Raw genomic sequence first — 23262 nt, 5'->3', positions numbered from 1 at the left:
TGATACAAAATATATAGGTAATACTTGAAGCTCAACCATAAGAAAACAAGTTGACCAAAAAATAGGCAAAATATCTGTACAGACACCTTATCAAATAACATATACAGATGACAAATATGCAAATAAGACAAGGCCCAACATCATATGTCATTAGGAAATTACAAATTCAAACACTGATGAAGTGCCACCACAGGTCTATTAGAAGGGGATGAAGTCAGAACAGTGACAAAATCAAGTGCTGATGATTACGTGGCACAGTAGGAAGTCTCACTCACAGAGAAAGCAGAATGGTTCAGCCATCAAAGCTGTGGGTTTGAGAAAGGAAATCATTGCAACCATTCTACAAACAACCTGCCGTAATATCCACATGGGAGAAGTCAATTTAGACTGTCATAGTCCGCACAGCAATCTAGCGGTCTATACGCAATAAGCATAAAGGATCACGTGGATGGATGTTCCCATGAGTTTGGAACGAGCAGCATTTTTTTTAACCAGTATACAAAAGCACCCATCAGAATGGAAAAATATGGATAATTCTGACCCCATTAGCGAATGAAACTTGTGTTTATCAGAAGACATCATTAAAAGCATAACTAGTGCGTCAAGGAGTAAGCAAAGATGTTTACAACACACCGAAGTTTATTCCAGAGTGGGAAAAAATGTTTATACTCTGAATGTATAAAGTACTCCCCTCCAGAGATAAGAAGACAGGACGCCTAGTTTTTTAAAAGGGCACAGGGTATCTGAACAGGAACTTGACTAAGAATGTTATTCAAGTGGCTTTTAAACTTGTAAGAAGGTGTTGAGCCCCATTAGTCGCCACACTGATATGCTGCTGTACACCCACTGGAAGGGCTGGCATGGAAAGCACGAAGATGAGACTGTGTGCTGGCAAGGATGTGGAGCCATTGGACTCCCCGACTGCCCCTCGTGTAACTCTGCATGACCACTTACAAAAGCTCTTTGGTGCTGGCGCCGCTGCTCACTAGGCTAATCCTCCGTCTGTGGCGCTGGCACTCTGGATTCTAGTCCTGGTTGGGGCGCCGGTTCTGTCCGGGTCGCTCCTCTTCCAGTCCAGCTCTCTGCTGTGGCCCGGGAGTGCACTGGAGGATGGCCTAGGTGCTTGGGCCCTGCGCCCGCATGGGAGAGCAGGAGGAAGCACCTGGCTCCTGGCTTCGGATCGGCACAGCCGGCCATTTGGGGGGTGAGAAAATGGAAGGAAGACCTTTCTCTCTATTTCTCTCTCTCACCGTCTAACTCTGCCTTTCATAAACAAACAAACAAACAAACAAAAAACCTCTTTGGTGGTGTGTACTGAAATCGTACATATATATTTGTGACCTGAAATTCCTTTCCTATGTATCCTCAGAAACATATATGTACACCAAAAGCATATGAATAGTAACATACCTTATAATAACCCAAACTGGAAATTCAAATGTCCGATACCAACAGAATGCATTAACAAATTAGAACATATCCACATAAGAAAAAATAAGTAAACTAACGCTATATGAGCGTACTTCAAAAAGCTCATGGAAGGTCAAATGAAGAGATAAGGTCATCCTAGAAGGAAAAAAATGAAATCCATGCATACAAAGGGCCTTCAAAGCTTTATGGAAATTGCTTATTGTGAAAAAACTATGTATTGGATTTCAAGTTTTTCAACAAAATAAACACTCATTTTTCTGTGAACATTTTGAAGTCCCCTTGTGCTTATACGCAGTAACAAGGATGAATCTCATACTCAAAGAGAAGTATATGGGGCAGGTGCTGTGGCGCAATGGGCTAAGCCCCAGCCTGCAGCATTGGCATCCCATAAGGGCACCAGTTCATGTCCTGGCTGCTCCACTTCTAATCCAGCTCTCTGCTAAGGTCTGGGAAAGCAGCAGAAGATGGCCCAAGTGCTTGGGCCTATGCACCTGCATTGGAGACCCAGATGTAGCTCCTGGCTCCTGGCTTCAGATCAGCCCAGCTCCAGCCATTGTGGCCATTTGGGGAGTGAACCAGCAGATGGAAGACTGCTCTCTCTGTCTCTTCCTCTCTCAGTTTGTAACTCTACCTCTCAAACAAACAAGTCCTAAAAAAGAGAGCAGTATACACCATATCATTCTGTTCGTAGACGACTCATGGCCAGGCAGGCGAATCTCCAGTGTTCCGTGAGAGGAAAGTGATTACTCATGGGAAGAGGGAGCTAAGCCTGGAGCAGAGCGACGAGGTTTTCTGTTTATCCTGATCTGGTCAGAAGTCACAATGCCTGTTCACTGTATGAAAACCCACTGAGGGGCCGGTGCTGTGGTGCAGCCGGTAAAGCATCCCATACGGGTGCCGGTTCAAGTCCCGGCTGCTCCACTTCTGATTTGGCTCTCTGCTGTGGCCTGGAAAAGTGGTGGAGGGTGGCTCAGTTGTTGGGCCTCTGCACCCATGTAGGAAACCTGGAAGAACATCCTGGCTCCTGGCTTTGGATTGGCACAGCTCCAGCCGTTGTGGCCAGTTGGGGAGTGAACCAGCGAATGGAAGACCTCTCTCTCTCTCTGCCTCTCCATCTCTGTCTGTGTAACTCTGACTTTTAAATAAATAAATAAATAAATCTTAAAAAAAAAATTGAACTGTATGCTTAGAATTTTGTACTTTTCTGTTTATCTATTGTACCATAAAAAAAGTTAATGAAATCAATAAGGCAAGGTTGGAAGTACCACATTTCAAAAGCCTCTTCCCACTCCAATGAATGAATTATAATGTACGAATTATTATAATGAATGAATTATAATGTACGAATTATTATAATGAATGAATTATAAAGTATGACACTGCAGAGCAGGATGAGACCTGGAATGCATTCACCTCCTATTGTGCAAACACACTTTGGGGGCCTGGACGTCACATGATACTTCCTCCCTGACGCTGGTGATGTGGGGATGGTGGGGATCCACGCGCCCCTAGGCTCCAGCGAGCAGTTCGCTGTGCTGGACCCTTCCCTTGCGCATGGATGCATGTGAGCGCGTGTGTTCAGAAGGGAGGCGCAGCAACTGTTCTGCAGGACAGGACCCAAATTTCCATAAAGTAAACTGAAGATGAGTCCATGTGCTCATTAAATTTAAAATCATGAGCTACAGCTTCCCTAAGCCGCAGGCCTCCCGGACGCAGACGTGAGTGGCTTGGCAGTGCGGTCTGTGTCTGTTAGTAGGAAATGACATTCGCCCTCATTGGCTAGGCTGATGCGTCACTGTGGGCGAGTGTCTGTCCTTCATGACTACCGAGAATGGAGAGCTGTGCTGACAACTCCAGGCTGGCTGAGCTGAAATCTACATGTAATTCCACGTACCAAATGCTAGACCGCTAATACAGGAGAGGAGAATCACCTTAAATGTCAGCCATATACCCTTACTCATTGTTGGGAACATATCCAAAAGTCACCTAATTGATGGAGAATATAACAGGATTTTGATTACTTGGATATCAGGAAGCCAGTGAACAGTCCGAGAAGACAGCATCAGATTCATCAAGCCAGTGAGAGGCAAGGTGCAACACACTGGACAAGTGTCCAACTGTAATTGACTCGCAAGTAAACAGAGCGAACTTGACAATGAGTGGTTTTCACGGAAAATTAATTTTTCAATAAAGCAAATTTGTGGGTAAATAAAATCTTACATATCCATTTACAATCACGTGGTAAAAGGAAATCCCAAGAATTCTGAAAATAAATGTTTACTATTGAAATGTCATAGAGGTGTTTTACTGATTAGAGGCCCCCCCCCCAAATTAGCATATTTCAGTATGTATTGCGCCAGCCTAGGATCACAGAATGAAAAGTTGCTTTCAATTTCAGAAATTTAGTAATCATTCCTAGGATCCTATTCTGACTTTGAAGATTATAACCCATCTTCCATGTCCTCCCAGTAATTCTGCTCTTAGCATGGATCTATTTTCTTTCCACAGTCTCCCCATATTTCTTGGCAGTCTCAGAATTTTTGGATTCTCATAATGGCCACTCTCACTACACACCTACATTTGCAGCCTCTCATTTTCCAAATTGTCAGAGCAAATTTTAAAATCTTAAAAATGCTTATACACCTTCCCCTTTGTCATTACAACAAAAAAAGATTTTAAAAATTCTGAAAAAAAAATCTGGAAAAACAGAGAAAGGATTTAGGATTTAGAAAACTCCAAATTTTCTTTGCTGATAAAAATAAGAATGTGGTACATATAAAGGAAGTGCTTTTCTTTATTACTAAAAGTGTAATTACACACACACACTCACACACACACATACAGCACAATGTGAACAGCTGTCAGGAACAGTCAGAACAATGCCAGCAATCCCAGCTTGACTCCTTGAGAATGCTGGATAGGGACTCACAGGGTTGAACATGTGTTGGGGCAGTTTTTGAATAATATCACTATTGTCCTTAGAAAACAGGATCGAGTATGTATTAGCAGGATATAGACGTTATTCACAAAATTTTCACTCACCCTAGCAGTATTAAATACAGAAACAGTCATCATTTCAGGGGTGGAGACCTGTTTTTCTGCCAACGGCCATTTGGATATTCACAACACCATTCCTGGGCCATACAAAATTATCAACTTAAAAATTAGCTTGTGGGGCCAGCACTGTGGTGTAGTGGCCTAGGGTTCTGCCCGAGATGCTGGCGTCCCACATGGGTGCCGGTTCTAGTCCTGTCTGCTCCTCTTGCAATTCAGCTCTACATGATGGGCCAAGAAAGCAGTGGAGGACGGCCAAGGGCTTGGGCCTGCACCCACGTGGCAGACCGGGAAGATGCTCCTGGCTTCTGCCTTTGGATCAGCTCAGCTCCTGCCAGTGTGGTCATCTGGGGAGTGAACCAGCAGATGGAAGACTTTTCTCTCTGTCTCTCCCTCTCTCTGTACCATAGTCTCTCAAATAAATAAATAAATCTTTTAAAAAATCTGATTGTTATCGATTGGCTGAATTTTGAGTCCCACCCATGGTTGCCTTGGCAGGACTAGACCAAATGATTTCACAGGCTGTGTACGGGCTGGGGGCCAGATGAAGTGGCAAAACATCTTGACTTAGGCTTCAGGGGCAGGACCAAGGTAAATGGCGACTCTAAAGGCTGCTGAACCAGATGCCGGCTCAGCAGAGAGGCTACGAGATCTTCTGGAGAAATGAAGGAAGAGGCTGAGAGGGAGGTAACCCAGCACTCATGGGTCGCTGCTGCAGGTGGGCATGGGCCTCTTTGAGGGGAGCTCATGTGAAGCAAACAGTGGCAGAACCAGCACAAGGAACAGTGGCCCTGGTTAAATTTGCTCCAGAAACAAGACAACCTATTTTTTGCAACAGAAGGAGGGGGGGCAAATCTGTACTTAAAAAACACAAGAGAAACAGAAAACAAGCACAAAGAAGTAGAACCCAAAGGAAGGGGCTCAGTGACACAAACCAGACACACCGGCTACACGGAGCAGCACCGCAGAACGGGCACAGATGCAGCTTTGCTCTCGGTGCCTCCTGCAACGGCTGGTTCTCAGTTTGACTGCCAGAGCACGTAAGTTGCAAAGACCCAGAAGGTGGACAGCTGGCCTCTCAGACTGGACACTTCTGGGGTGCAGCCGGCCTACTGCTCTCCCCCAGGTCTGCTGGGTGGAGGTGGCTTCACTGGCGTGTGCATTCTGTCTAAGCTCACTGCATTGCTACATTAAATGTGCAGATTCTTGGACATTAATTTTACACCAATAAAGACGCCGTCTTTAGACATTTTCTGCTTTCCCTGAATTCCTGGCGTTTACTCTACTTCCCAGTAACAGGAACAGATCCTATGTATTGTGTTAAACTGCCGGCTTCTCTATCACAGCTAGCTAGCTCTTCAGTGCACATACTGATGTGTGTCCTTTTCCTTGGTTTACTTTATTTAATTTTCATTTGACTCTCGTATTTGCTAATTATATTATCATTTCTTTTTAAATCTGTACCAATGTTTGAGGTAAGGTGGTTGTTTTGTCAGCTTTTTTCCAGAATATGGTATTGAAATAGGAGGGATAATTTCCCTGCTTTCTGTAATAAACGTCAGAAATATGATTTCTCAAACACACGGCGCTAACTCCACTGAGAACCAACCACAGCAGCTGTTGTCTTGTGATTGGCAGCACTGTTGTGTTCTGAAAACACAGCAGCACGGTTCTGTGTCCACTGCAGGGGAATCTGGAGACGACGGTGCGTGGGTGCACTTGTTAGACAGTACCCTGTGACTGGTAACACAGACTCCTGTCTGATGAGTACCTGTGTCCCTCATCCTGAGTCAGAGTGGGGCCCGTGAGGACGTCGTCACGGTGCAGTAGAAGAAGCTGCTGCCTGGGCTGCCCACATCCCGTTCCGAGCGCTGGCGTAGCCCCAGCTGCTCAGAACCTCCGATGCCGCTTCCTACAGTGCATCTGGGAAGGCAGGGGATAAGGCGCAAGTGCTTGGACCCCCCCCGCCCCCACTCATGTAGAGACTGGCATGGAGTCCCCCCCTCCCACTCATGTAGAGACTGGGGTGGAGTTCCCCCCTCCCACTCATGTAGAGACTGGCATGGAGTCCCCCCCCTCCCACTCATGTAGAGACTGGGGTGGAGTTCCTGGCTCCTAACTTTGGCTTGACCTAGCTGCAGCTGTTGCAGGCACTGAAGGAGTGAACCAGTAAATGGAAGACCTCTTTCTCCTCTCTTTCTCCCTCCCTCCCTCCCCCTCCTCCTCTTCCTCCCCCTCCTCCTCCTCCTCCTCCTTCTTCTTTTCTCTCTCTCTCTCTCTCCCCCTCCCTCCCTCCCTCCTCCTCTCTCATCTCCCCTAGCCCAGTCCTGTCACTCTGATTTTCAAATAAAATAAGTGAATCTTTTTAAAAAACAGTAGATCTTGCTCTGATGGCCAATGATCCAATCGCAGTTCCTAAACAGCAAAGGCAGGAGGTGAGGAACAAAAGCTACAAAGCCAGTCTGCATCAGACGCTGCCCCTCGGGCTCGGGAGAGCATGTTCAGGAAGGAAGGGGAGGAATGCTGGGGCACTGAGGGGGACCCAGCCCGCGGCATTCATTCTGGAGCCATGCATGACATCTAACTTACACCCTCCCTGTGCTGTACCTTACAGATCAGAGTCTCAGAGAGAAATGCTGCTTCCCAAAGACGTACTTTGTCCTTTCTGAAAACTTTGCTAGCACATATAAGTAAGAACAAAGCCAAGGCTGTCACTGTATGAGAGTGGTTTACCTTGGTGTCCCTGGGATCAGTGCACAGCAGTCAGTTCCAGGGCCCTGCATTCTACTCTCAATGTTGCCACCAACGAGCTGGTCCCTCCAGGTGTCTGTGTTTTGCCCATGAGTGGTTTGGGGTTGGTGAATGATAACACATTGATGGCTGTCTCTCTGATCAAGTCCTTGTAAGACAGCATGTCTCGGCACCCTGCTCTCGGGGCCATCGTGGGAGTCCTCCCTGCAGAGCACCGCACTGCCCCGCACACTCCCAGGATGGAGGAAACCTGGCCTGTGAATGACGGCACACAGCAGACTTTCTCTGCGATCTGCACGAGGCGTGACGTGGGTCAGAAATGCAGATCTGGTTGATTATTTAACCAGACTCTAAATTAAAGCCCCTGAGATGTGGTGCGGAGTCTACCTGAATTCTCCGAAATTCACAAATCAACAGACTACCTCTTTTTCTTTCTTTCTTTCTTTTTTTTTGACAGGCAGAGTGGACAGTGAGAGAGAGAGACAGAGAGAAAGGTCTTCCTTTTGCTGTTGGTTCACCCTCCAATGGCCGCCGCGGTAGCGCGCTGCAGCCGGTGCACCGCGCTGATCCGATGGCAGGAGCCAGGTGCCTATCCTGGTCTCCCATGGGGTGCAGGGCCCAAGGACTTGGGCCATCCTCCACTGCACTCCCTGGCCACAGCAGAGAGCTGGCCTGGAAGAGGGGCAACCGGGACAGGATCGGTGCCCCAACCGGGACTAGAACCCGGTGTGCCGGCACCGCAAGGTGGAGGATTAGCCTAGTGAGCCGCAGCGCCGGCTGAGACTACCTCTTTTTCAACGGCCAAACCCTACCACCCAATGTTCTGTAACCTAAATGTATTAAGCGGTAATAAACTTTTCTACAAATAAACCTCAAAATTTTAAGCTTTAGAACTGTGTTAAAGCTTATATGTACAAGGTTTTCTACCTAATGAGAAATTTATTTTTAAAAGAAGAAGAAAAGGGAAAAAAGAGTTGATTATGGTTTGTCCTTGTGCTACACACACCGTGGTTTGGTATGTGTATCCTGAGTCTGAGGGTGAATATCTGGTTAAGCAGGCAGACTTGAGCACTCTAGTGCACATACTGATTTGTGTCCTTTTCTTTGGTTTACTTTATTTAATTTTCATTTGACTCTCGTATTTGCTAATTATATTATCATTTCAGTAACAATTTGGTCTCCGGTTTGCTTTGAGGCCTCTTCCGAGGGGCCCCATCTGAGGAAGCCACCCTGGGCAGAGAGTGCCCAGTGCCCTGGGGAATCACACCACCAGCCCAAGGAATGCATACCTTAAAAATTTGTGCAGGTACTGGCGGCTGCAGGGTGACCAGGAGAAGACCCCGTTGCGTCCTGCCAATGTAGGGGACATGATGTTGCCCTCAGACTTTTTGCACACGTTCCCTTCTCCATCATGGACCATGCCAAAGCTAGGAGAGAGAGAGAGAGGGGGGTGGTGCTTTCTGAGTGAAGGACAGCGTAAACACTCCAACACACTCCAACAAACCCAAGTCGAGGCTGTGAAGACTCCCCCCCCTCTGCCGTCTGGGAGGCGGAAGTCAAAGCCCTCCCAGCGTTGCTGAGAACGGGTGTTTACAGACTGCTCTAGAGAACAGGCCGTTCAGCAAGCTGCAAGTGCGCACCAGCATCAAACCCAGGTGAATGTCAGAGGCCCGCTGAGGGCAGATGCTTTAAGTACTTAGACACCAAGGCATTCCAAAGGGGTGGCGAGGAGAGCTCGCTGACATCTTGATAAGGATAGCACTGCTTTATGTGTCTCCTGCTGCTCCGCAGGGCTGTCAGAATTCCCAAGGGTGTCTGTTGGAACTACGGTGCCAGGTTCCCAGGTGGTAACTGATGACTCAACAAGGAGAGAGCTCAGGGGGCCGACACTGTAGCACAGAGGGTAAAGCTACCACCTGCCAGGCTGGCATCCTACATGGTGCTGATTCATGTCCTAGCTGTTCCACTTCAAATCCAGCTCCCTGCTAACGACCCAGAAAAAGCACCAGAAGATGGTCAAAGTGTTTGGGCCCCTGCCATTCATGTGAGAGACCTGGATAAAGCTCCAGGATCCTGGCCTCTGTCTCTCCCTCTTTTTCTATAACTCTTTCAAATAAATAAATAATTTTTTTAAAGAGATCATGACACGTGAAGTTTTCAAACTTGTTTCCCAGACCTTGTCCAGGGCTGCTGGATGCTTACCATGATTCAAAAAGAATAAAAACATCACCTGTGACTCATGATACGATACCATTCGGTCCCTGTGCTCTGTTGGGGCTGCTGTCCCAGGCTATCTCTGCCCTGTTGGGGCAGCACCTGGCCTGAATCCCCACAACCCTTCGGACTCCATAGGACTCTATTAGGTAAATGTGTTCAGGTTATTTGTGGGCATTGTTTGAAACGGAACCTGTTAGTCTTGGGTGAAAAACACTGTAGGACTCTAGCTTTGGCTTATAAGACATCTCCGGTGCTACAGGACCCAAAGATACAATCTGTTCGAGGGGCTCCACCTCCACAGTGTCAGTCAGTGTCTCCTCCCAGTCACTTGGGAAAAGTGCAGCCTTGCTCTTGTGCAACTCACGCTGACCTGTGTTGCTGCCTCCCTCCACCAGGATGCCTACCTCCTCAGCTCCTAAGGCTGTGCCTGTGGGACAGCCTCGGACTGGCACCGTCAGCTAGCCCAGAGGAGCACAGCACATGCCCCGGGGAGGAAAGCCTACAGGAACCGGAAGCTCACTACGGCCCTGCAACCTCTTGTTAAGGACCATATGGTCTCAGAGATGCAAGACCTAACTGGCCATTAATTAGGACATTAATGGTCCTAATGAGTGATACCCACAGGAAAACGGGAAGGCAAGAGAGAGAGGAGCAGAGACGCTTACGGTGGTTACTGCATCCAGGGGACCTTGTGCTGTCAACAACAGAAAGCACCCACACAGGGCAGTGGGCTCCAGAAGGGGACAAGAGAATCAGTACTTGTTGTCCACACTAAACACACATTCTTCCTCCTATGTGAAGCTGTTTAACCTAAGTTTTTAAAAATCTCCCATTTACAGGTCGGCCTTGTAGCGTAGCAGGTAAAGCTGCGGCCTACGGCACTGGCATCCCATATGGGTACCTGTTCGTGTTCCGGCTGCCCTGTTTTTGACCCAGCTCCCTCTAATGGCCGTGGAAAGCCAGCAGAGAACAGGTTTGGGCCCCTGCACCCACAGGGGGAGTCCCAGATGAATCTCCTGGTTTCACCTTAGCCCAGCACCTGCCATTGCAGCCATCTGGGGAGTGAACCAGCAGATGGAAGATCTCTCTTCTTCTCTCTCTCTCCCTCTCTCTCTGTAGCCCTTTCAAATAAATAATAAGCAAATCTCTTTAAAAAGATCATTTATAATCACACACTACGGGTGGTTTTATGGATGTGAGGCTCAGCATGTGGCCCCCATCTTCTGACATATCCTGACTGCAACCCCAGAGGAGACAGGTATAACACTGTGAGTATGGGGAGAGGCCTTGTCCAGGGCTTCAGTCAAGGCGACTGTGAAGCCCAGGGCGGGACCCATCTGACAGTGTAACCGAGCATGATGGAAGGGTGGGGCGAGGAAATGTGGCTGCAGGCACTGCTGGATTTCCACACCATTCCTGACTGTACCAAGGGTGCTGCAGGTGCGTCATGTTAGCCTCCACCCACTCTCCCAAGTTCCATTAAAGGCATTTAAGCAGGGGCAACCACATGGCAGAGGAAACCTGTCATGGCTGTGAAAAGAACTCAGGCTGAGGTCCCAGAGGGCAGGCCGCTGTGGGAAGCAAGCAATGGAAGCGGAAACACTAACCCACCCTTGCCTGGCCTGCCCTTAACCTACTTATGGGGACGATGTACTAGGGCCCAGCAACAGTCCTGGATACATTTGCTTCCACTTCTGCCTGCATTTCTAAGGAATTCAGAGCCTTAATATCTTGGCCTCCAACTTCTCCATCTAAGGTGATTTCAGTGGTTCTTTCAAGCCTCAAGTGTCAAGTTCTGCTGATGCAGTGGCCCAGCTGCGAAACTCAGCGAAGCCTCCAGAGTGCATCCTGGACGTAGGCTAAAGGGCGGACCGGGCCGTTGGGGTATTCAGACAGCCCTGGAGGATTCTCATGCACTGTCCCAGCCCCCGTTTCCTGGGTCGCATACCGCGAGGTAGTGAATGCCCACCCTTCAGCTCAGAAGCACCACGAGGGGACCACAGGCAAGAGCAACAGAGAGAACAGAATACATCTGAAAGACAAGGCTGGCATTCGGCAGGCAACTAGGAAGCCTAACTGCTGCTCAGATGACACATGCCAGACATTTTTGTCCCTATGTACCACAGCACTTTATTTAAAGTGATTATTACTCTATGTAATACTCTATATACATACTCTGTTATAGTAGATAACAAATTCAATTCAAATATACTCTGTTATAGTAATAGAGTGTATATATATATTATATATATATAACAGAGTATATATACATAATATATATAAATACAGAGTGTATATATATATATATATATATAATAACAGACCTTTCTTCCTCTCTTTATCCCTTACTAGTTTATAAGTTTCTGAAGGACAGCTACTCTCCTCCTCAGGGCTCATAGCCCCACCACCCAGGGAAATCAACAGCTGAGAACTGAGTCTCCACTTGTGCTTGTTTTGTTTAAAGATTTACGTTTTATTAGAAAAGCAGAGTGACAGAGAGGGACAGGGAGAAAGTCAGAGAGGGGGAGGGAGGGAGACAGAGAGAGATAGATCCATCCCACTGGTTCACCCCCAAAATGGCCAAATGGCGGGAGCTGGGCCAGTTCAAAGCCAGGAGCTCAGAACTCATTCTGGGGTTCCCACACGGTCGTAGGAGCCCAAGCACTTGGCCATCGCAGGTGCATTAACAGGGATTTGGATCTGAAGCAGAGCAGCTAGGACTCAAACCAGCACCCTGATGTGGAATGAAAGTTTTGCAATGGAAGCTTAACCCACTGCACCACAATGTTAGCCCCTCCACTTGTTGGTTAAATGAGTAAAGGACAATTTTCCATCTATACCAACTCAAATACCCAAATATAAGTGCGTCTTCACACTGAGTTGGATTGGAGGTTACATTTGCTGTCAGCTTATTTTAACGTCTTCTGTAATACTATCTTGAGTGATTCATATTTATTCGCTGGTAACGCTATACCCAGAGGGATGCCTGTCCAAGTATTTCAGAGGTTGTGTAAGTTAACTCTGGCTGCACAGAGACAGCAGTTAGGGAGACAGACACCCAGGAAGGGACTCAGGGGCCAATGTCATTTGGTTGGAAAATTCCACCCTTGGTGGGATGATGATGACCTGGGCAGGATCGAGAGGACGGAGCCCTGATGCAGGCTTCTCCTGAGGGGCACTGGTCCCCATGAGGCGGGGCTGAGGGAGACCGCAGTCAGGTGCCGATCAGGAGATGTGGGCAGAGCAGACAACCGCAGGGAGCCTGGGCAGTGCAGGAAGGAGCTCAGGTGGCATCTTGCTCTGTCATTCACAAGCTGCTTGTACTAGGCAACTTCTTCAAGCCCTGCGCCTCGGTTGTCTCATCTATAAAGTGCAGGAATAAAATATTCCTCATAAACCGATAATACCTGGCACCATGCACCCGACAAAGGAAAATTTCAAACTTGTATCCCTTTCTCTGGTTCTGATGTGGTTCTGGCCAAACCAGTCAACACCTGACGTCACTCAGGCATGCGTGTGGTATGAATGTGTAAGGGGTGTGTGAGGTTTGACCAAAGGTTTGTTCAAATGCTTCTTGGACACAGAAACAAATAAGAAATCTTAAGATGACTGGCAATAAAGAAGATTCGTAGGGACTGGTGCTCTGATCTGCGGGGCTCCCAGGGGCAGCCTGACAATCAGATCATGTTATGATTAAGTGGCTCTCTCATTTCAATATTCCACAGATCCTTCAATCACCAACTACTTCTCTGACTCAGTGGAAGGGGGCCCAGGCTTACGACAGCTCAGTCATGAGTTGGTGGGCGGCGGACATCACTCTCAAACACTGGAACTGGCACGTAGTATCCCCGGGGAAGTATGGTTCAGCCAAGTGGTGTGATAGGACTAACCAGTAGTGACACAGACTCTGCTTCTTTCAGGAAGACCTCCCTGATGGTCACTTTGTGGTCCCCTGTAGTGCCGACAGCCTCGTTCCCCCATCTCTTACAGAGCATGGCTGTTCTACTTTTCCTGTTAGACGTGTGAAGGCCATGGGTCCCTGTACACCTTATACATCCTACTCAGTGCCTGCTGGCAGGATACAAATTGTACCCAGCAAAGGGGCTGGTAAATTTAGGGAAGGACAAGAGACAGACTGATGGATCAAGAATATTTCCAAGCACGGTCAATGTGTTAATAGTGGCATGATGGTCTTCAGTATTTAAGCCTATTTTATATAACAGGAATGTTCGGCTCAAATATCTCATGCGCCATGTTCACAACGCTTTACTGGTATTGCAGAGGTGAAACCTACAGAGGAGCTCATCAGATGACAACCCCTGCACAGAGGCACGTGCTGACACTGCTACACTGCCTCTGGAATCTGGGACTCAGGGCCCTCCCCATAAGGCGACAAGTCTTCCCCTAGAACGGGGGCTTTTCAAAGGATTCATACTCAGAGGATATGCTCTCCAAAAGCTGCTTCAGTGCCAACTCTTCACCACCTGCATCTGGCAGACTGCATGCCAAGTGTCACATGATGTCACACACCCAGGGGACTAGCCCCATGCTACCAACTTCATGCCAACCCAGACTCAACTCCATGCACTAAAGGAGAACACACACTTCAGTTCTGTTCCAGCCTCTCCTCCTCTCTTTTCCTACTCAAATCCAGACACCATTCTTCACAATTTCTATTTTTAGGTCAGATTCCTCAGCGTAAGTTACAAGACATTTTGAGATGAAAACCATTAAACTTAGAAGGAACTGGATGAGCATCAATGGAGTTCTGTATAGACATGGAAAAGCTTCCATCCCAAATCATGGTCTTGATGTAAACAGAACAGAAGAAATAAATTCACCTTTGAAATAGTTTCATGTCTTCAAAATAAAAGTCCTAAAGATGCAAAATTACTTTTACATTTTTAAAGTACAGAACTCAAACACTTGACTCTGCTTGGGACTCACTGCCAAAGGTAAGTAAAGGCACACAGTCTATGAGCTGACACCTGACCCATCCGCTGATTCTACAACTCTTTCTGTAAGAAATACTCTTTACTGAATGAATGAACTGAATAAATGTGTTTGTCTTCAATTCACCTAAATTCTTGAGAGTTTTATTTCTGAGTCTTATGTGTCACAGATTTTCCTATGCCAAGCAGTTGTCATCGCTAATGACCTGCTTGAAATACTCACTTTTCAGTTGTTCACTTGCCCACTGCCTGGCTCGCTCACTCTTCGCATCCCATTCAAGCTCATTTGCTGAATACTCACCACAGTCTCCCTAAGTCAGGGAAGCCAACATAAGCAATTGTCCTGGATGGTGTCTCCAGTTGGAGCCACAAGCAGGATAGCTTGGCAAATTTTGCAAAAAGTGCTCCACAAACAGTAGGCATTGCTATCATCATTGCCATTGCGAGAACTACTACCACTGTCGTTATCACACTACCACTGTCGTTATCACACTTGCTGGCATTTTATACATGGCAAAAGCACGCACAGTCACGGGGATGTGTGAGACGGGGGTCATCAGGAGATACTGTCAGCAGGCAGCCGTCACTGAGGCCTGTGATGCCAAGGAGGACAGTCTGAGGGGACCCCAGTCACCCTTGCAGCCCACTGTGAACTGAAATGTCATCTGGTGGTTCAGGACTTGACTCCTCGCTTTCCCCCACACGACCACTGATAAATCGGGGCTCCCAGTTCTCGGTGTCATGCACAGGGCCAGAGCTCAGGCAGGCTTTGATCACTCCTGGAGGCCAAGCCTATGAGCAGTGAGGCCGCTTTCATCCCTCCACACAGCTCCTTGCCTTCCCCCACCTGCGTTCCCTCTTTCAAGTAAAACCACTTTTTTTTTTTTTTCTTATTTGGAGGAAATTCTTTTTCCATCTAGACCCAGTCTGAGTGAGGGAAGAAAACATTAATAATTGACTTCTAAGAAAAATAAATGTAAACGCTCACATTTGTTGACTTCAGTTAAGCTCACCACCTGCAACGACTGGAGCTGCCAATGCCTGTATCTCAACTGTTTATCAAACGCTGACTTGCTCAGCCCCTGGTGACTGAGATATTTCTTGCCTTGATTGTTTAATTAAATTCAGGTATGGTTCAGAGGACAGAAAAGCCCCATGTCGTTAGAATAATGAGAGTTTTTGAAGTTTTAACTCTAGCAGACTATTAAAAACACAATCATGTTTTAACTGAAAGCTTCATAAAGTGCAGTTGTAATTTTCTAAGTAATGAAATAGTCAATCATTACCTGTAATGATAAAGGGATCAGGAATGGGATATACAGATTCGTTTTCAGGTCATCAGTTCACAAAGCCAAAGCCTGCACAGTCCCAGTGGGACTCCATTCAGCACAGGCACACATGTGGACGCACACACACACATGTGGATGCACACACACACGTGGACGCACACACACACGTGGACACACATACACACGTGGACGCACACACATGTGGACACACACACGTGGACACACACATGTGGACACACACACGTGGACGCACACACACGTGGACGTGCACAAACATGGACGCACACACATGTGGATGCACACACGCGTGTATGCACACACACGTGGACGCACACACACGTGGACGCACACACACATGGATGCACACACACGTGGATGCACACACACACATGGACGCACACACACACTCATTCTTTGCACAGGTGCAGATGACAGGAGTCTGTGACCTCAGCCCATTTTTCAATAGAAGATGGAGAAGCTGTTTTGAAAACCACAAATCACAATCACTGCTTTTGTTTTTCCCTTTGACAAAAAAAATCGGGTTGGAAGTAAAAAGCCATAGAAAAATGATCATTCCTGATTGTACTTTTTCTAGGAGGAATGCCTATACGGCAGCATTTCATGACTCTCGGTGACAAGTTTGTTCAATATAAATGAACCCCCTCTACAGACTTGACTGGGTGAGTCAACATCTCTATGGCAATCGCCCCACACAAGAAGGCCCCGGGGCCCATCCTCTACAAAGATGCACTTACTTGTGTCCAGACTCGTGGGCGATGGTGAAAGCCAGTCCAAGACCTGTATCTTCATTGATGGTACAGCTGCGATATTTACTACACATTCCACTTATGGGTGCGAATCCTATTAGGCATAAAGACCAAAAGGGCATACAGCAGTGTTGATATAATGAAATAGAGGGAATTGCACACTTAGTTTCTTTCCTAGAGCGAGATCTGGTTTTCATCCTGATTTGGGGAAATATGAATGGGTAATCTTTTGGACAGTCATATAAAGGATACTTGATAACGTGACAGGAGGGCATCTATTTCCAGGAACCAAACGATTCTGCCCCAGGGAAAACAATGCACGGTTCTATGTGATGTTCCTGGTACAGGACATGACTGGTGTGAAAGAGAAGACAGGAGTACTGCAGATGGAGGAGAATTCCCTCCTTTTCCTGTATGTGTCTATGTTCTCAAAACCCAAATGAAAAGTACTGTAAAAATGGCTGTGTTGGGAGAGCCCTCCCCCCCCGAGGTCACTCCCAGGTTCACAGCCATTGCTTAATGGCTGTGTTGGGAGACCCCCAAGATCATGACCAGATTCAGTGCCTCATATTTGTCACTATGATCATCTGTCAGACCCACCGCCATGATTTAGTAGAGAAAAGGGACCCAGAGAAAACTCAGCAAAGGGCAAAGGCACACAGGGAGACATCCAGGCAGAACTAGGCACAAACTTCTAGGAACCTTCTTCCAGCGACGTAGCACAAGATGTGCCAAATTCCCCTGCTCTAAGTTGTGACAATGAGGATAAAATGTTGGTCTCTTAGAGACTCCGTGTCCAGGGTTTTTACTGGAGGATGACCATGGCCCCTGTTGCCCAACACATACCGAAACTCCAGCCTCCCAGAAGGAAAACAGGTGATAAGCTTAAACTTTACTATTTGCACAGATGGTTTAGCACATCAGCCACTTTTCTCAGGTTGTGTGGAAGGAACCATCCGAGAACCTAAATTCTCAGAGGCCAGCTTTGCCTTCAGGGCTTTCCAGAGACAAGGAGCCAGGCTACTATGTTAACTCTGTTCTGGACAGTAGGACTGACCTCCACTAAACAGGGTCCTATCTGAAAGTTCTCATAATAAGAATCTCCCTCCATAAGAACTTGCAAAGAAATACAAAGTTAGGGAAAAAAAGTCCAGTTGAGTTCTGGTTAGTACCAGAATGTTCTCCATTGACCACCTGAAAAAAAAGTCATTGTTGTCCCTCAGATATGCACAGCTCTTCAACATGTTAAAAACGTGCTAGGATTGATATTTACAGGGAGATGAGAAAATGGGAAATAGGATTTAATGTTATACTATTTCTACACATATTCATGCTTGTACTATCTCTGCCAAAGAGACACACTTAAACCTATTTAATCCATTCTCACAAATGATAGAAGAAATGGAAGAAATAAATTATTTCCATGTTCGATGAGATACGAACTCTTGAATGTGTTTGAAACTTTTCCTTGTGCAATATCACCGTTGATGAACAAAAGTATACTATCATGTTTACAGTTCACGCAGGGGTATGAGTCTATTCTTTGTGACTTTGCAACATCAGCTACTGTTTGTGATTAAGAACAACAGATAAAATGCCCCCGCCCAAGGCCACACCCCACACGCAGCCCTCAGAACTCCCCAAAGGCTCCTACCCAAAGTGTCGCAGGGCTCGTTCTTCCAGGAACATATGTCCAAGCCAGTCAGCAGGATGGCATGGTCGTGGCGGGTCCCGTCTCTCCCCATCAATCCAGACTGCCACTGGCAGAAGCTGCTCAAGGTGCGGTCGGCATGATGACTTATCACCAGTCCTGGCTATGCACGAGACCACGCCCCCACGGCAACAGAATGAAAGCATGTTACGATGCGTTGTCCTAAAAGCAACTGCCATTAACTTGAACTTCGAATATATACCTGGATCTGAAAGCACGTAAGCTAACATAAGGGTGTATTACGTAAAGCCTCTACAGAGTACATGTAGACACTGACATACCTTTTCTAGCTATACACATATACACTTTGGATGTGCCTGGCTGACCCCAACTGAATGGTTAGTGACTCAAGGTAACTCATGTACATGATTTGTTTTCATTCAAAGTCTTTGAAAAACACTTAACAAAACTATATAAAGCAACAGAATGATTTATAAGTGGCTTTGCACACAAGAACACACCTAGACATGTTCATTGCAGAAGTAAATTGCACATGTGGACTTTGCAATCAATGGTTGTCTCAACATTTATTGTTCAGTGTTAAATGAAGTAAGTTTCCTTCAAAGGTGACATGTTTACAAGTCAATTTGTAAATCTTTGTTTCTAGAAAATAAATGCTAACTAGGAGACTACATGGAAATGGTGATCTTCACCCTGAGCAACAGGAAGGTTCAGAGTGCAGAACATCAGAACCCCGTGGAACTGAGGGACGTGGGGGTGTGGCAGAACGTCCATCAGAAAGGGCCGCACTGTGGTATCTGAGCCTTGTTGACAGGACTGCTCAGGTTGTCTACGGCTGGTCAGAGAAAGCGAGGTGAAATCATAGCTCCCTTTCAGGACCTCATTTTACTGAAAGCGCTCACTGCCGGTGTGTCTAAATGTTTTGTCTCTCCCCGATCAAGATTTCTACTTCAGTGTTTACTCTGCTATTCCAGAGATTCAAACATACCTAAGCTAAAGGCTCGTCTTAAACATGAAGGCATGCCTTACATTCTTCAGCTGGGATCTCCAGGAAAACTGCATTAATTAAAGTTAACACAGGTGTATGATCAAACGGTAACCTCGCTTATTCTTTGCAGCTTGGATGAATTCCAAGGTGAAAACGTTTTAATACAAAGAATAATTAACCTGTCACCTGAGATGTCCTGCTCGTGAGGCACCCCCCCCCCCAACCACACACTCACACAAAAGACAGCTGAGTGCGTAGCTTCCTTGACCAGTGGGGCAAGAAAGGGCCCTGCCCACACACACCACCCCTGCGTGCAGAAAGAGCAGCATCCCACAACTGTCACATCTGTGTTCTCATGAGAGATGGCACGTGTCATCTACAAATGTTTGTTTTATAATCGAGGAAACTGTGGCTAACAAGATACTCAGACGAAGTCAGCAAGGGTAAAAGTGAACACTGGCTTCCAACCAGAGTCCGCTGTCCACTCTCCAAGCCAAGGTAGTGGTCAGCCTGGCACAGCACAGAAGGGAGAACCTTTCACAACTGAGATGCTCCTGTCCTCCTGCCATGAACGGTCCACACTCATCCTCCCTGTGCACTGAGGTCCACTTCGCCCCTGCAGGAGGTCATGGAGGCAGAGGAGAGTTTTCACCCCCTGCTACCAAGATCCAGCATTGTGGCACTGTTTGGGTCTTTGGCTGCAGTGAGAGAGGTATGACCAACATTCCAGAATCTACATAAAAATAAAAACCTGAGAGTGAAGGTGGAGAGGGCCAGCGCCACCAGCCTGAAGAACAGGAGGGGACAGAACAGCAATGCAAGGCCAACAAACGCCTTCCAGCCACAGACACATCTGGCAACAGGTACCCTCCGCCCAGTGGACTGAAGACACACTTTGTATGTAGGATTCCTACTGTGTTTCCCACCCACAGGGGTGAGGCAGCTCTTCCATTCTGATTTCCTCCTAAGCCAATTAAAAGACTACTCCTTACTATCCCTGGTAAAAACATAAAATAAAGTACTTTTAAAAACCGAAAGGAAACTCATAGCATGAGACACAAAACATTGAGTCATTTTTGTCTCCCCAAAGAAAATCAAGAGCAAACATATTAAAGGGGAAAAGTGCAAAACTGTACATTTATTTTTCTGGGGGAAATAAAACTACTGGTTTCCAAGATGGAATACCTGTTCATCCTCTAGGAGAATCAGACCTACAATTGCAATGTTGATGTTTCCTCCTATTGTACCATCCTTGAATAAAGCCGACACCTGAAAAAGACAGGATGCCCACATCAGCCTGGTACAGGACAACATTTTTCCCGCTCACTGGTGAGGCCCGGAGTCCTACTGCTAAGGCCGAACCCCTTGTTCTTCAGTGATGCAGAGTGGAGTTTTCTTGTATTGCTGCATGAACAGGTATAGACAGGCCTAACCACCAAGGCAGAACCCATGTATCCGGGGCATGGAAATAAATGTTGCCTTTGGTAGGCTGATGGGATCCACTCTCATCCTCAAACAGTCAACCTCTGGTTGAGAGGTGTCCTTGCTGGAACACATGGGGAATTTTGTGGGTTTTTCGTCCTAGATATGACTACATAAACCGAGCATGCCCCGAGCCCCCTGGCAAGGAATCCCAGAAGCGCAAGAGGAATTTTTGGGATAAGACTGAGAGGATGCAAGAAGGAGAAGGGGAAAATGTGGTCAGAAGGTGATGAAGAAAGACTCAAAATGGGAGAATACGGGTCACAGAAGTTGAAATGAGTGATGAACATGACATTCAGAGTGGTGAGTACGGAGAGAGTGACAGCCAGTACAGACACTGAGCGTCTACAGTGGCATCAAGTGTAGACATAGTGAGAAAGTTCTAGAGCCAAACACTTTCACAAGTCAAAGCAGTCCAGGCCCTATGGACCTCACAGCATGAGATCTTAACCCCATGCACTAGTAGGTGGCTTTGTGTCACCACTGCCCCCAGTTCCATGGGGTTCAAGAACCCTGTGCTACACTGATATGGAAGAAGGCAGCACATCCTCTTGAAATGTTGTCAGTGGTGAGGGACACCTGCCCCACATCAGAGTGCCTGAGTTCAAGTCCAGGTTCTTCTCCTGGTTCCCGTTTCCTGTTCAAGTGCAGCCTAAGAGGCAGAGGTGATGGAGCAAATAATCGGATTCCTTGCCTTGACCTGGCTCAGCCCCAGCTGTTATGGGCTTTCGGGTAGCAAACTAGAAGTTGGGCGTTCTCTCTGTTGTCTTTCTCTCTCTCTGCATCTCAAATTTAAATTTAAAAATAAATTTATATTTAGATTACTGTCATTAAAACTTTTTTTTTTTGACAGGCAGAGTGGACAGTGAGAGAGACAGAGAGAAAGGTCTTCCTTTGCCATTGGTTGACCCTCCAATGGCCGCCACAGCTGGCGCACTGCGGCCGGCGTACCACGCTGATCCGATGGCAGGAGCCAGGTGCTTCTCCTGGTCTCCCATGGGGTGCAGGGCCCAAGCACTTGGGCCATCCTCCACTGCCTTCCCGGGCCATAGCAGAGAGCTGGCCTGGAAGAGGGGCAACCGGGATAGAATCCGGCGCCCCGACCGGGACTAGAACCCTGTGTGCCGGCGCCGCAGGCGGAGAATTAGCCTAGTGAGCTGCGGCGCTGGCTAAAGCTGTTTTTAAAAATCCACTCTGGTGACTCGACTGTCTTCTGCCATCTAGACTTCACCTGCATGAAACTGACCTTAGCATGGCTCTCCTCACGCCCCGCAGCTGCCAGCTGAGACAGATACGCACTACCTGATAGGACACCCTAGAGGGCTGTACTATTTCTCTAGTTTTGTAGATAAAACAACTTATACTCAACATTGGTGAAACCACATTCCACGATGGTGAGCCTCCGCGACAGTCATCTACAATCTACAACGCTGATGAACAGGTGCTCTACACGCACACCTCAGCATCCTCCCAGAGACAGGCTCAAACGATTTTTTTCCTTCATTTTGTATTCTTTGAACTTCTGAAAATGGCTCTTTCAACTGGGGCATAGTGTAATGATAAAACATTTATCTGAGACCACAATCAGCAAGTGAAAAGTAGAAAGTAAAACAGGTGCACGTGCGCGCACACACACACACACACACCACTCTGCATAATTACACAGGTAGCCTCAGCAAGAAGGCTGGCCCTACCATGTTGAGCACTGTCAGCACGTAGGTGGTGATATTTTCGTGGCCATGGTTTTGCATCATCGTTTTGTCAACCACCACCAACGTCTCCACGTTCAGCTCTTCATTTCTATGGGACTTCAGCAGAGAGCGCTTGTGCCGGAAGCCAGAGTTATATTCATCAGGCAGGATGAACAGGTCATCTTTGGGAGGCTGGGGCATGTCTATGGGGGAGGCACAGAAAGCCAATCAAAGCAGGTGTCATCACACAGAACCAGTGGGCTAACTCAGTCTATAGAAACATGGCCTCAAAAATCAATGCTCCTGATGAAAGCCATACAACCTTTAACACCCTGCATGGAAACCTTACGTTGAAGAGAAACACTACGTTTAGATAAAGCTGGTTTAGTCCAAGTGTCATGGAAATCACTGGCAGATCCAGCTTTATGCAATTGCATCTTGGTTTAATACAATGAGAAGGGGCTCCTTGGCTTCTAGGCCCTCCCATCTAGAAGTCTAACCTCCAGACGTAAGCACAGAGCTTCGTGAAACAGGCTCCCCAAATGGGTTCATGGGAAAACAATGGCGCTGACCACTCCAGAAGGGAGCAGCAGTAGCTGGCACTGTTGTGCTATTTGAAGACTTTTAAGTTTTCAGCGTTGATTTCAGTGTCTGAGCACAAACCCGTTTGTCCATATTGCTTCAAGCGGATCGTCCAGCGTCTGCAGTGGGCCACTGTTTCCTAGTGAGCTCCGTGCTCTCAGCTTCCATCTTCCTGCCCCCCCCCCCCCCCCCCGTGTCCGAGCCCACTATGACTGTGCTTGTGAGCTTCCAAGTCCATTATGGTGAATGTAGCACAGGGTCTTGATTTACAGGGTAGAAGGGGTTCAGATGCCACATGGGCACTAACAGTTGAAGTGACCTTAAATTTGCTCACGGAGCCAAGTGATTGCCTGGGCTCACTTGGTCACCAAGTCTTCCTGAGCTCC

General features: G+C 47.2%; 1 protein-coding gene across 1 annotated transcript in view; it reads right to left on the bottom strand.

The window, feature by feature from the left end:
* The window catches only part of ADAMTS16 (ADAM metallopeptidase with thrombospondin type 1 motif 16), a 129998-nt gene that overhangs the window by 68212 nt on the left and 38524 nt on the right, over positions 1-23262 (bottom strand). Inside the window, exons 5-9 of the mRNA XM_062211818.1 lie at positions 22298-22497; positions 20307-20390; positions 18116-18275; positions 16450-16555; positions 8526-8663 (exon numbers count right to left, since the gene is read on the bottom strand). Of these exons, the coding sequence (XP_062067802.1) occupies positions 8526-8663; positions 16450-16555; positions 18116-18275; positions 20307-20390; positions 22298-22497 (688 nt within the window). The remainder of the gene's footprint in view (positions 1-8525; positions 8664-16449; positions 16556-18115; positions 18276-20306; positions 20391-22297; positions 22498-23262) is intronic.

Source organism: Lepus europaeus, chromosome 15 (genome assembly GCF_033115175.1).
Source record: "Lepus europaeus isolate LE1 chromosome 15, mLepTim1.pri, whole genome shotgun sequence".
In the NCBI taxonomy this organism is placed as follows: Eukaryota; Metazoa; Chordata; class Mammalia; order Lagomorpha; family Leporidae; genus Lepus; species Lepus europaeus.
The sequence above is the reverse complement of the archived record's forward strand: the minus strand, read 5'-3'. Positions and strand labels throughout refer to the sequence as shown.